General features: G+C 61.1%; 4 protein-coding genes across 10 annotated transcripts; 1 reads left to right on the top strand and 3 right to left on the bottom strand.

Moving 5' to 3' along the window:
* The first annotated feature begins 151 nt into the window (after window positions 1-151).
* GTPBP3 (GTP binding protein 3, mitochondrial) lies at window positions 152-3,429 on the top strand. 2 transcript variants are annotated; one of them, XM_032441032.2, is made up of 9 exons: window positions 152-204; window positions 946-1,175; window positions 1,610-1,696; window positions 1,780-1,982; window positions 2,062-2,134; window positions 2,206-2,349; window positions 2,476-2,641; window positions 2,729-3,017; window positions 3,125-3,429. In XM_032441032.2, exons 1-8 carry the CDS (start codon window positions 167-169, stop codon window positions 3,006-3,008), a joined length of 1,221 nt encoding a protein of 406 aa, XP_032296923.2. In that variant the 5' UTR covers window positions 152-166; the 3' UTR covers window positions 3,009-3,017; window positions 3,125-3,429. The 2 variants fall into 2 exon arrangements, with proteins under 2 accessions (XP_032296923.2, XP_015742287.2); XM_015886801.3 differs by having other exon boundaries at window positions 2,729-3,004.
* Window positions 3,430-4,452: 1,023 nt separating this feature from the next.
* PLVAP (plasmalemma vesicle associated protein) lies at window positions 4,453-7,034 on the bottom strand. 2 transcript variants are annotated; one of them, XM_015886778.3, is made up of 6 exons: window positions 6,642-7,034; window positions 6,066-6,156; window positions 5,294-5,883; window positions 4,939-5,041; window positions 4,780-4,858; window positions 4,453-4,712 (listed from the first exon to the last, which is right to left on the bottom strand). In XM_015886778.3, the coding sequence occupies exons 1-6, from the start codon at window positions 7,017-7,019 to the stop codon at window positions 4,706-4,708; spliced, it is 1,248 nt and encodes a 415-aa protein (XP_015742264.2). In that variant the 5' UTR covers window positions 7,020-7,034; the 3' UTR covers window positions 4,453-4,705. The 2 variants fall into 2 exon arrangements, with proteins under 2 accessions (XP_015742264.2, XP_085373885.1); XM_085517759.1 differs by lacking the exon at window positions 4,939-5,041.
* A 1,838-nt stretch (window positions 7,035-8,872) lies between these two features.
* Window positions 8,873-11,018, bottom strand: CCDC194 (coiled-coil domain containing 194). 4 transcript variants are annotated; one of them, XR_014935062.1, is made up of 5 exons: window positions 10,554-11,018; window positions 9,769-9,882; window positions 9,552-9,684; window positions 9,404-9,469; window positions 8,873-9,221 (listed from the first exon to the last, which is right to left on the bottom strand). XR_014935062.1 is itself a non-coding variant. In XM_015886800.3 (5 exons), the coding sequence occupies exons 1-5, from the start codon at window positions 10,881-10,883 to the stop codon at window positions 9,212-9,214; spliced, it is 636 nt and encodes a 211-aa protein (XP_015742286.2). In that variant the 5' UTR covers window positions 10,884-11,018; the 3' UTR covers window positions 8,873-9,211. The 4 variants fall into 4 exon arrangements, 2 of the variants coding, with proteins under 2 accessions (XP_015742286.2, XP_015742285.2); XR_014935061.1 differs by having other exon boundaries at window positions 9,389-9,469; XM_015886800.3 differs by having other exon boundaries at window positions 9,769-9,865.
* Window positions 11,019-11,039: 21 nt separating this feature from the next.
* LOC146758161 (uncharacterized) lies at window positions 11,040-12,400 on the bottom strand. 2 transcript variants are annotated; one of them, XM_085517760.1, is made up of 5 exons: window positions 12,220-12,400; window positions 11,692-11,739; window positions 11,528-11,624; window positions 11,355-11,424; window positions 11,040-11,282 (listed from the first exon to the last, which is right to left on the bottom strand). In XM_085517760.1, exons 1-5 carry the CDS (start codon window positions 12,364-12,366, stop codon window positions 11,120-11,122), a joined length of 525 nt encoding a protein of 174 aa, XP_085373886.1. In that variant the 5' UTR covers window positions 12,367-12,400; the 3' UTR covers window positions 11,040-11,119. The 2 variants fall into 2 exon arrangements, with proteins under 2 accessions (XP_085373886.1, XP_085373888.1); XM_085517762.1 differs by lacking the exon at window positions 11,692-11,739 and having other exon boundaries at window positions 11,045-11,282.
* Between the last annotated feature and the right edge of the window lie 625 nt (window positions 12,401-13,025).

Consider the following 13,025-nt stretch of genomic DNA (forward strand, 5'->3'; position numbering starts at 1 on the left):
AATCCTCCGCTTCGAACCAATCAGAAATAAGCTTGGGGGCATAAACCCCGCCTCTTTTCAGCAGACAACCAATCGGTGGCTTGGAGTGGGCGAGGCGTTGTTGGTGTGGGCGTGGTTTGATTGGAGTGGGCGGGGCTTAGCTGGGGTGGGCGGGGCTTGGGGCAGCATGGCGCTGAGGAGGGCGCTGAGTGTGGTGGGACGGAGGTGGGGGCACCTTAATGGGGGGCACCTTAAAGGGGGGGTGGGCACCTTAATAGGGGGGGTGGGCGCCTTAATGGGGGGGTGGGGACCTTAAAAGGGGGGTGGGCACCTTAAAAGGGGGTGGGCACCTTAATGGGGGGGTGGGCACCTTAAAGGGGGGTGGGCACCTTAATAGGGGGGTGGGCGCCTTAATAGGGGGGTGGGGACCTTAAAAGGGGGGTGGGCACCTTAAAAGGGGGTGGGCACCTTAATGGGGGGGTGGGCACCTTAATGGGGGGGTGGGCGCCTTAATGGGGGGGTGGGCACCTTAAAAGGGGGGTGGGACCTTAATAGGGGGGTGGGGACCTTAATGGGGGGGTGGGCACCTTAAAAAGGGGGTGGGCACCTTAATGGGGGGGTGGGCAACTTAAAAGGGGGGTGGGCACCTTAATGGGGGGGTGGGACCTTGGGGGGGGTGTGCCTTGAGGGGGGTGCTCCTATGGGCGGTGCAGGGGGCGTGGGGGGGTTGCAGCTCTATGAGTGGGTGTTGTAAGGGGAGGGGGTGCATTGAGTGTATTGAGGATGGGGGGGGACACATACATGCTCATGGGTATGGGATGGGGGGGGGCTGTTGTTGGTTGAATGGGGTTGGGGGGGGACCACAAGCTTATGGGATTTGGGGGGGGGGGGCTTTTTTGGGGGGGGGTCGTTGCACTTCCGTACGCCTTTATGGGATGTGGTGTCCGCCCCCCCCCTTCTAACTAGGTGCACACTGTGCTCGGTGGCCCCGGGGGACACCATCTTTGCCGTCTCCTCTGGACACGGGCGCTGTGGGGTGGCCGTTATCCGTACCAGCGGTCCCGGTAGCGGGGGGGCTTTACTCAGCCTTACCGGGAGCACCGAGTTGCCCCCCCCCCGCCTTATGACCCTGAGGCGCATCCGGGACCCCCACACCGCAGAGCTGCTGGACCGTGGGCTCGTTGTATGGTTCCCAGGTGGGAGATGGGGGGAGAAGATGGAATATGGGGGGTGGGTCCCTCTGAGGGTCTCAGTGGGGGGTACCTTGGAGGGCCCTGGGTTTGCAGTGGGGACTTATTGGACCCTGGAAGGGGCTGTTGGGTGCATGGGGGGGGGGGTGTCTGGGTGCTAATCAGGTGGATCTGGGGGTCTGATGTGGGTGTTGGGTGCCCATGGGGGTGGATATCGGTGCCCATTGGGGGTCTGGTGGGGGGTCAAAGGGTTTGGTGTAAGTACTGGGTGCCAGGTGGGGGTCTGGCCATCACATGCAGCCTCTCTGTGCTGCCCTGGCTACTCCAGCATCAAACACTGCCCCATTGTGCTGAGCCCTCAATGCAGCTGTGGGCATCGGGGGTCTCTCTCCAGCCCCCCATGCTCCCATGGGATTGAAGGCTTTCCCCATGCTCTGCAGGACCCCAAAGCTTCACCGGGGAGGACTGTGCTGAGCTTCACGTACACGGTGGGCCTGCAGTGCTGAGCGGAGTGCTGCGGGCGCTGGGTGAGCCCTTCCCACCCCCATCCCCTTGTTTACCCCCCCTCTTTATCCACCCCATCCCTCTCAATGCTGACGGCTGCTCTCAGGGCGCCTCTCTGGGCTCCGTCCTGCTGAGCCGGGTGAGTTCACCCGCCGTGCTTTCCACCGGGGGAAGCTGGACCTGACGGCAGCCGAAGGGCTGCGGGATCTCATCCATGCTGAGACTGAGGCACAGAGGCAACAGGCCCTGAGGCAGATGGAGGGTGAGCTGGGCAGGCTGTACCAGCGGTGGGGTGAGACCCTCACCCAGGTAGGGGATTTTGGGGTCATCGGGTGGGGGTCTTGGGGATGCACAAGCTGTCTATGCTGACCCCCATTCCGCACCCCAGGCTCTTGCTCATATTGAAGCATACATTGATTTCAGTGAAGATGACAATGTAGAGGAAGAGGTGTTGTCCCAAGGTAAGGTAAGGAGGGGTGGGGGGATGCCATGACCCTGCTGTGTCCTCACCCCCACCTCTGTATCCCTGCAGTGGATGAGGCTGTGAGGGCACTGGAGCAGGAGATCGCTGCCCACCTGCAGGATGGGCGCCGGGGGGAGCTGCTGCGCTCGGGGGTCCACGCTGTCATCGCCGGCCCCCCCAACGTGGGCAAGAGCAGCCTGCTCAACATGCTGTGTGAGTGGGGCACGGGGGGCTCCATGCGGCCGCCCCCCACCTGAGGCTGAGCCACATCCCCGATGCTATAAGGGTTTGGGTCCCTGGTGTCGTCCCCCTGAGCCCTGTGTCCCCCCCTGTCCCCAGGCCAGCGTCCAGCTGCCATCGTGTCCCCCATAGCGGGGACCACACGGGATGTGGTGGAGGTGTCCCTGAATGTCAGTGGTTACCCTGTGGTGCTGAGCGACACAGCGGGGCTGCGTGATGCCACCGACCCCATTGAGCAGGAGGGAGTGAGCCGTGCTCGGGACCGGTGAGCTGGAATGGGGTGGGGAGGGCAGGATGTGGTACTGAGGGGGGGGCTGAGCAGGTGGTGATACAGCAGGTTGTGTCCCCACAGCCTTCAACATGCAGACTTAGTGCTGGCTGTGTTGGATGCCACCACGGTACCCACTGATCCAGCTGAGCTGGGGGCTGCTCTGGGCTCCCTGGTGCCCCCCAGCACCCCCTGCATCCTGGTTCTCAACAAGGCCGACCTGCTGGGGGGGCACAAGGGGGCTCTATGTGATGCCTGCACCCACGGACCCCCACTGCCCCCCACCACCCTGCTGTCCTGCAAGACGGGCGAAGGCACCGACAGCCTCCTACAGCTGCTGGGGCAGCAGCTGGCACAGCTGTGAGTGCCACGGGTATGGGGGGGGGCACAGGATGGCACCGGTCCTATCCATGCACAGATGGCTTTTGGTGGGGGGGTGGATGCTGCAGGGTGTTGTGCCTTCCCCCTTTCCCCTTCCAGGTGTGGAGACCCCCTGGCTGGCTCACCCACCCTGACGCAGAGCCGGCACAGCACCCAGCTGCATGGCTGCATGGCTGCACTGGCGCTGTACAGGCAGCAGCAGGACATGGGGATGGCAGCCGAGCAGCTGCGCCTGGCACGGCGGCACCTGGGGCACATCACGGGGCACGTGGGGGCCGAGGACATCCTTGATGTCATCTTCAGGGACTTCTGCATTGGGAAGTGATTGTTGGGGGGTCTGTTGGGGTATTAAACCGTGGTGCCTTGGGCTGGTCTGTATCTTTGCCCTGTGCCCATAGCACTAAGCCTGGTGTGGTGCTCTCTATGCTGGGGGGGGGGGAGCGTATCCTGAGCCCCAGCCGTGGGAAAAGCAGCTGGGAAGGGCTGTGCTTCCTGGCTGGGAGGATGCACTCAGAGCTGGAGTGTTGGTGATGGAAAATCCTCTGCTTCCTCCGTGGGCATCCCCTCCCCATTGCACGACATGGGGCCCATCGTGGTACCCTAAAGGTGGTGGTCCCAGCCCTAATGAGGTGGGTGCCCTCTTAGGGTGGGGGTCCCTGTGGCCCTTGTTGTTCTCCCACCCCCCAGACGGGGCTCCCAGCAGTGCCACCATGTGTCAGGGCAGCCCTGCTACGTGGCTTTGCTTGTCTTATGAGTGATGGGGGGAGAAGTGGGGGTACCCAAAGGGACCCAGAGGTGCTGGTGGGGGGACAGGGACATTGCAATGTCCTGCATAGGGCTGGGTGTCACTGCGTGGTGTTGGTGGCCTGCAGGTGGAGCGGGACCGGGGCTGCGGCGTGTCGGGTGTCAGGAAAAGCTGTTTAAACAGGAAAGAGAGGAACGCGAGGCCATAAATCACTGCACGGCCATAAATCACTGCACGGCCATAAATCACTGCGCCTCGGCCCCTGCGTGCCAAAGCTGGGGGGGGGCGGCGGGGACAGGGGGGACTGCAGGGCTTTATTGGGGACAGGGGGGGCTCTGCTTTGGCTGAGAGCTTCGCTCTCACTTCCCAACTGCACAGTGGGGAAAGCTCCGGGTTTAGCAGCAGGATGGGGGGGAAATGGCAGCTGCCCCAGGGGGAACCTTGACCTGACCCCCTCCCCACCCCCCCCTTTGGTGCTGGGGGAGTCCCTTACATCCTTGGCTTCTGCTCGGCCCCTTCTGGGAACAGCCTCCCCCTCTTCCTGATCTGTTTCCTCAGCCTCGCTACCTTTGCAGTGGGACGGGATGTTCCTGCCCCCCCCCTCCCCAAACACACTCTATGGCCTTTTTCCCCCATCCCAGCCCCCCCCCCAAGTCCAGCAGTGAAGCACACACGCAATGAGTTGTGTCAGTGCTCAGCACGGCTTGTATTCACAGCAGTTCCAGGTACACACACGTGGGCACCGAGCAGGGAGGAAGGAATGGATGGGCATCGTGGGCTGGGGTTTAGTTGGGGAGGGGGGGAGTGGAAGGGAAAGGGAGTAGGGGGGGGGGGATGGGGCTCATTCCCTTCTCTCTCCTGGTTGGGGTTTTCCATCCGTGCCGCTCCGGGCTCATCCTGCTGCCCTCCAGCCCCTCACCACGGCTCTCCTCATGCTACCCACTGCAGGGAGAGCACAGTCAGCCCCATCCCCTCCCCATCCATCCATCTCCAGTGCCCACCTCCTCACCTGGGGTTCCTCATCATGGCCGTGTACTGCTCCAGCACGTTCTGCACCACCTTCTGGATCTCCTCAGTGTTGATTTTATCTGGCAGGATGAGAGCGAGCGGGGTTCAAATGGGGGGGGTTGAACTCAATTGGGGCAGTGCCCGTAGGGGATGAACTCACCCTGATTCTGCAACACATCCGCATAGGAGCTGGGGAAGGGGCCCGACCTTACGCTGCCCACAGCACTGCCTGGCACCCATGGGGCTGTGTAGTAGGTGCCCACCTGCAGAGGGGAGAGGGGGGTGTATGTGTGTGTCTGTGTTGGTTTCCCCTGGCCCTTGCCCTGACTGGGCATAGGGGACAGGGGTGGCACAGTGTGGTGCTGTGAGCCCCATAGGGCTGTGCTAAAGGCTGTGGGCAAGAGCGCATCCCAGAGGGACAGGGTTAAAAGGTGCGTGCAAAGAAGTGCCCGTGCAAAATGAAATGTGCCAAAGTACCTCTGCAAAACCACACATTAAACACACCCAGTCCCTACCTTGGAGCTCATGCAGAGGCTGAGCTGCTGGCTGAAGTAGTTGGCTTGTGCAGCAACTTTGCTCTTCTCATCCAGCTCCTTGCTCAGCTTCTCCTTGTCCGCCAGCAGCTTCCTCCTCTCCTCCTGGCTGCCTTGCAGCTGCTGCTGCGCCTCCTGCAGCCTCTTGCCCAGCTCCTGCTTCTCATGGGAGCAGTTGAGGTGACACTGCTGCAAAGTCAAGTCGCAGACGCTCTTCCCCACGTAGTTGCTCTCGTGCTGCTGCTGCCTGGAGAAGAGCTCCTCGATGCGATGCATCAGCAGCCTCAGCTGCTCCTCCACTTGGCTGCAGCCGAAGTTCTTGTTGCTCATGCTCATGGTGCGCAGGTTGTACAGCACGTTGGAGCTCAGCGTGTCGCATTCCCTCCTCAGGTGATCCAGCTCTCCCTTGGTGGTGACGCAGTGAGCACCCGCCACCTTCAGATCCATCTGGCAACGTTCTTTCTCCTGCTTGGCTTTATCCAGGGCTGTTTCAGCCGTGCTGCAGTTCTGCCCCAGCTCCTTCCTCTGCTGCGTCGCCGTGTCCAGCTGCTGCTGCAGCTGCTGCTTCTCGTCTGCATGGGGATGTGGAGAGTTGGGGTGCACCATGGGACCCCCACCCGTCACCCTGACCCTGCCCAGCCCGGGGGTACGTTGTGCATGGGATCCCTGAGGGTTATTGGGGACCCCCGTGCACAGATTCTGGGTGTGTAGGGGGGTCTGTGGGCCCTCAGGAGGTTGGGAAGGGGACCCTTACTGGCGCACTTGATGTTGATGAGGTTGATGCCCATGTAGCACTTCTCCAAGTGAGTCTTTTGGAAGATGATGGTCCTGTTCATGTCTTCTAGCTGGGAGGGAAAAGCAGTGGGTTGGGGGAGGGGGGCAGGAAGGGAATGAGGTCAGAGTAGCCTCCATTGCCTCACGGCAGCACCAGGAGCACAGCCAAAGTGCCCCCAGGGATGGATGAGTCCAGAGATTGGAGCCCACCCTCCCCAACCCCTCACCCATCTCTCTGGGGTCCCAGGCAGAGGATCCTCACCCATCCCTTTGGGGTTCTGAGCAGGGGTCCCACACCCCCACACCCCTCACCCCTCACCCATCCCTTTAGGCTCCAGGTTAGGGATAACACTCCCCCTTCCCCTCCAGCTCTCACCCCATCCCTTTGGGCTCCAGGTTAGGGATGACCCCCCCCCCCCTTCCCCTCCAGCTCTCACCCCATCCCTTTGGGCTCCATCTTAGGGATGACCCCCCCCTTCCCCTCCAGCTCTCACCCCATCCCTTTGGGCTCCAGGTTAGGGATAAACCCCCTCCCCCCTTTCCCTCCAGCTCTCACCCTGGGGTTGCTGTTGGGGGCTTGGCTGCTGTTGCATTTGTCCAGCTGCCCCTGCACCTTCTGCAGCTGCCCCTGCAGCCCTTGGTTGGCCTTCAGCGTGGCGTTGAGGGTACGTGTCAGGTTGGCATTCCGACCACTCAAGGTGATGATTTTCTGGTATTGTTCCTGCAGCCTCCCATCCAATTGCCGGACGTAATTATCGGTGCCAGCGTGAGCGTTGCCATACACCATGAAAAGCACCAAGCCCAGGATGATGAGGAACTGGATGAGGGAGGTGAAGAGGAAGACGTAACGCATGTAGAAGGCGCAGTCCCGTTTGGGCATCGCCTGTTTGCTCTCCAACCCAAACTTGGCCATGCCGTAGCTGCTCTTCTCCATGCTGCCCCACGCTCTGTTCAACTCACCCCCAGGGCTGTCCCTTTCTACGGTGCCGCACCGGGGTGGAGCTCCTGCTCCCCAGCCGTGTTTATATTGCTCTATTTAATATTTCCTTTCGCTGGGCTCCTTCCTGCCTCTCCGGATGACTCCGGGTTATCACGGTGCAGCTTCTGTTTGCTGCAGGGCCATTGTTCCCCGTTGCTATAGGACAGGGGCACAGCTCAGATGTTCCCCCCGGTGCTGATGGGGATCGTATCTCCCCTGGGACCCACTCCCAGCATTGCTTGGCATGCAAGGGAATAGGCTTTGTGCAGCCCTGGGGGGCAATGGGCAATGTGGGTGTGCTGGGAGGGTGATGGAGACAGACCCCCCCTCACTCAGGGCTCACATCACCCTCAGGACCTTGAGCGTGTGGTGGGGGTACCCATGGGTGCTGCAGTGTTCCCTTGCCTTATTCCCTCCTGGGGGTATCACTAGAGGGGGAGGGGGACACGACTGATCCCTCTGGGGATGGGCAATGTGAGGGGGCAGAGCTGGGCTGAGTGCCCCATCCATCCCCATTGAGGGGACTCAATCCAACCCCCCACCTCCCACCCCCACTGCTGTGCACCCAGTGCTGCCCTGTGCTCGTTGCCATCTCAAATCTCACCAAGTCACTCTCTTATTTCTAACGAATCTTTGATAAATCACTGCTGGACGTCAATAAACACATTCCCTCTTCTCTCTTCTGAGTGACATCACAGAGCAGTGAACCCTATGGGGACACAGTGCCCACACTGGGGCTATCCAGGATTCATTCCCCCACATCCATTCTGCCTTTCCCAGCAGCACAGCAGCATTCCCAGCCTGGAAGGGGGAGGGTCAGTGGCTGCGAGGTGCCAGCGCTGACCCCGCTGCTTCCTGCCCTCACACTCCCTGGAGCCCGTCGGTGTCTGCGGCGCTGGGGACGGTGTCGGTCCCCCATCCATTCTCAGCTACCACATTTCCTTCCTGAGCTGCAAATAACAGTGAGTCACCCCCCGCTCCCCCCGGCCCCACTCTGGGGGCACTGTCTGGTCTCTACTGGACCCCAGCCCATCACCGACAGCACTGGACACCCACGGGATGCACCCCGTTGTCACCCAATCCTCAGCAGCAACCTGCATCCATCGGGGTGCTCAGACATCCCCATGGGACCCCCCCTATTCGGCTCAGCCCCCTCCCATACGCATTCTCTGCCTCTTTGTCCCATTTTCCAGCCGGCGTCCCGGCTATAATTAATCTTTCCTGTGCCAAGGGCTGGGGCTGCCTCGAGGCTGGGCTACAGGAACGGGTCCTGCCCGTCCCAACGCTGGGTGGAGGGATGGGGGGGCGGGGGGCAGCGCTGGCTTTGGAGCTGTGAAGTCCCTTCCTGCCGCTCCTCGGTGCCCTCCGTGCCGTGGGGGTGGTGGTGGGGATGATCCCCCCGGTGTGGGGCAGGGGGGCCGGATGCCGGCTCTCACCCTGCCCTCTGCACAGGATACCGCTATGGCAGAGGCAGGAAAATCGGCAGCAACTTTCCTGGAAACTTGTCTTCTCGTGTGGATCAAAGGAACGGGGAAGCATTGGAAATCAGTGGCAGCCACTCATCCCTCCCTTCCCCCAACCCCCCCCACCAACACCCCCCCCCTATAATCGGCTCAGCTCCACGACCCACAGAGCCCAGTGCTGGTAACCCCCACAGTTCCACCCTAAGCTTTATGGTGAGGGTGATGGAGCATTGGAACAGGCTGCCCATAGAAGTGGTGGAGTCTCCTTCTTTGGAGCTATTCAAGACCTGACCTGTGCGACGTGGATTCTAAGCACCCAACTGGATTACAGGGGAGCATTGAACATCATGGAGCACCATTCCTGTTTAATCAGTGAATTAATGATTAATGAATGGCTCTGGGTAACCTCAGAGCAAGGACTGCTCGCCATCAGCAAGCAAGCAGCACCCACAGCTGCTCAGTGTGGTGTTGGGGGGGACGGGACACACAAGGGGATGTGGGGAGCATCATTGATGCTGTGCCAGCTCTGCTGAGTGCTGAGGGGCTGAGCTGCTGCTGGTCCCAGTGCTGGTGGGACTGGGAGTGATGGGCAGCCCTGGTTCTCATTGCTGTAGGGCTGGTGCCGTTCTGAGTGTGGTGTCCGTGCTGGCAAAGAGAAGCCAGACAGGAGGATGCTGCGGGGCTTCAGCTCTTCCTGCAAATAAAGGAGGGGACAGCACAGAGTGAGACCCCGCAGGGACACAGTGACAAAGGGCTGTGATGGGACACAGGCAGCTCCCACCCCAGGGTGCCCCCAACCCCAGCGTGTCCACCCCAAAAAGGATCAGGGCTGAATGGCAGCACAGCACCCACTCAATGTACCGGGAAGGGGAGCACCTGCGCCGCGCCGTGCGGGGCCCCAACCGCCTCCGTAACGCATCCAACTCAGCTGCACGATCCCTCCTACAGGCAGAGCACAGCCAGGTCAGGGATATCGATAAGGACGGGATGGGGTTGGAGGGGATTTTGGGGTCGGGATCCTCACAGCGTGGCCTCGAGCTCCCGCTGTCGCTCCTCGCATCGCTCCCCTCGTGCCCGCAGCGCTCTCCGCTGCTCCGCCGTCTCTTCCAGCCTCCTCTGCAGCCCCAGCGCCCGTTCTGCCCCCTGAGCCAGCTCCTCTGCGGGGCAAAGGGACACGGTGAGCTGAGTGAGTGGCTGGGTGCCATCCATCCGTGCGGGTTTAGGGGCGGGTTGACACGCACCTTGCAGGGCTGAGTTCCTGCGGGACAGTTCAGCCTTCTGGCGCCGCAGCCCCCGCAGCTCATCCTGCAGCGTTGTGATGTTGGATTCCAGCCTGACCTGGGGACGCAGTGACACTGAGATGGGGCTGTCAGCCTCACTCGTGTCCCCAGAGCCTCCTTGTGTCCTATTGGTACCCTGGGAAATCCACACTCCAAGAGCTTGGGGGGTAAAACCCCACAGGGGAGGGGCAGCTGATGCCTGGCCTTGGAGAGGATGCACATGGAGAGACAGAGGGTCTGCAGCTCACTGAGGCACTGCAGAGCCCCCTGCCCAGCCACGCGCCCCTCAAGAGGTCAGGCTCTCCTGCTGGACACCAGCACATCCCACTGGGACCCCACGGCCGGCGCCAGCCCCGAACACCGGAGCATTTCCAGCCCCTCTGGGCCATTGTCCGGCCGGATGGGGGGAGAGGTGGGCCCCCTCTTCCTCTGGCCACAGTGCAGGGCCGGGCCCTTTCCCAGCTGCTAAAAATACCCCCGAGGAGTGGAGCTCCACACCAGCCTGCAGCCTCTGCTGCTGCTTTGGGATGCAGTAATTATATGTACGTGGAGCAGCTCAGTTTGGCCACTGCTAAGAATAACCATCCCAAGTTGGACACAGGGAACAGGACAGCAGCTTTCCATACCCCACAACAGGTTGAGGCTTCCCAGCAACCAAACCTCCCCATGGGTGCATCCTCAGGGACCCCTTCTCAATTAACATCACCCTCCCCAACAGCAGAGCAATGATGCCCTGCAGCACCTACCGCCTGCTCCCGGCAGGACCGCAGGCTGGAGCTCAGCTTCTCCCCATCCTCACGCACTCGGCTGAGCTCCCGTCTCATCTCATCCTCCACCTTCTTCCTCTCATCCACCACTCTCTGCAGTCGGTCTCGCTCCCTTTCCAGCTGTGCCACCCGCAGTTCCAACTCACGGCTCTCGTTGGCCGCCCTCTCCCGGCAGCCCCGCAGTTTCCCCAACGCTTCCGAACGCCACAGCAGCACCGCAACCGCCGCTGTCACCGCTGCCACCAGCAGCACCAGCAGCGTGCACAGCCCCATTGCCTTCAGCGTGGCTCTGGGCACCGCGGGGTCCATGATGGAGACGTGGGATGATGCCGCTGGGTTGTGCCCGCTTGCTCCGGGTGGTGGTTTCTCTCCGGTCCCAGCTCATGGCAATGTGGTTTGTGCTGTGTGTGGGAGGATGCTCAGCCTCTGGATGAAGCCACGCTGCAGGGCTGTGCCATCCGCCCTCCCCACAGGGCACTGAAGGAGCAGAACGCGTCCCCATGGCCCCAGACTGATAAAGGCCACCCAGTTCCGTGTCACCGTGCTCAGTGCAGCCACTTTGCAGTCAGCAGAGTCATGAGGAGGCTCAGGGCCATGGCTGGGCAGGAGGGCATTGCTGTGCTCACACCGGAGCTGTGGCTCTGTAAGTCCAAGATCCATGATGTCAACAGCTGGATCTGCTGCTGGATCTGCTCCTGGAAGCTGTTCCTGAGGGGACAGGGGGGGTCGGTGACAGAGCACAGGGGTGGGGGCTCAATGGTAGGGGAACAAAGATCTCACCCTTGGCTCTGCACCTCCTCCAGCTGCTCCCTCTGCTGCGCCATCTCCTCCTGGAGCGCCCTGTTGTCCTCTGCAGGAGGTGATGGGGTCAGGGGGGCCAAGGAGGTGGGGGGTGCAGTGCTGGGATGGGGCAGAGCTGTGTCCATGTGTCAGGATGGCAGCACGGTGCTCACCTTTCAGTTGCTTGATCGCGGCATCCTGCTGCTCCCTCTGCTGCTGCAGCTGGGAGAGCTGCTGCCCCAGCTCCTCCACGGACCCCGGCACTGTGTTCTATGCACAGGGACACAGCTTAGCAAACCCCACAGCTGGGGGTCCCAGCCCTACACCCCACACTCACCAATTGACTCCTGCAGCCATCCCACAGCTTGCACATCTCAGCAAAGAACTGGTGACCCCCACCACCATGATGAGGGTCCGGTTGGTGGCAGCCAATGATTGTTCCAACTCAGCCACAACCATCTGCCAGCCCATCCAAGCCAGGTAATATCCCCATCCCCATCCCCATCTCCATCCCCATCCCCATCCCCATCCCCATCCCCATCCCCATCCCCATCCCCATCCCCATCCCCATCCCCATCCCCATCCCCATCCCCATCCCCATCCCCATCCCCATCCCCATCCCCATCCCCATCCCCATCCCCATCCCCATCCCCATCTCCATCCCCATCCCCATCCCCATCCCCATCCCCATCCCCATCTCCATCCCCATCCCCATCCCCATCCCCATCCCCATCCCCATCCCCATCCCCATCTCCATCCCCATCCCCATCCCCATCTCCATCCCCATCCCCATCCCCATCTCCATCCCCATCCCCATCCCCATCCCCATCCCCATCCCCATCTCCATCCCCATCCCCATCCCTACCTTTGGTTTGGTGGCCAGCAGGAACATAGAAGAAGTCAGGGCTGCAATTAGCATCACCACAACCACCAGCCCACAGACCATCCAGGCTTGCCTGTATTTGGGGTGGAAGCTTTCCTGGCTGTCCAACATGTTGCTCTGATCAATCATTGCTCACTGCACTGGGTTTCTATGAGCTGAACCCAAATTCTCTTAGTTTTGCTCTTCTGATAAAGGGTTTTCCCCTTGGAAATCACATGGTTGGTTCAAGGGCAGCAGCAGGAGGGGCTGGGGGGTGGGAGGGGGAGGTCAGTGTCCTTCCCAGGGACAGCAGGACTGGATGGCATTGGGGTTTTCCATGGGGCTGACCTATGCCCTGTATCTGGGGAGCCTGTGGGTCAACCCAACCCACACGTCCTTGGGGTGGGAGGTAGAGCTGAGAGCTACATGGGAGAGTGGAAGTGGGGCAAAGCATTCCCTGGGGGAAGGGGAAGAAGTATATGGAGAAATCTGATGTGTGATATTTGGGGTTTGGATAAAGGATATGGGGTATTTAAAGTATGGGGTGTGCTGGAATGGGGTGATGGGGTAGCTGAGAAATCAGGGCATGGGGGTACTTGGGATGTGGGGTAATTGGGGTGTCGGGTGCTCAGGGTTGGGTGGTGGATATGGGTATGGGATAAGGGATCTGCCACATAGGATGTAGATATGCCATGTTGAATTGGATACAGGTTATAGGATGAGAGGTGTTGAATATGGGATGGGGATGGGCACTATGGGATGTCTGGATTGCATTGCATTGCACGCACCTCTGCTCCCATGGGCTGGCC

The sequence above is a fragment of the Coturnix japonica genome, chromosome 16 (assembly GCF_054131305.1).
Source record: "Coturnix japonica strain WE chromosome 16, WE-NBRP24, whole genome shotgun sequence".
NCBI lineage: Eukaryota > Metazoa > Chordata > Aves > Galliformes > Phasianidae > Coturnix > Coturnix japonica.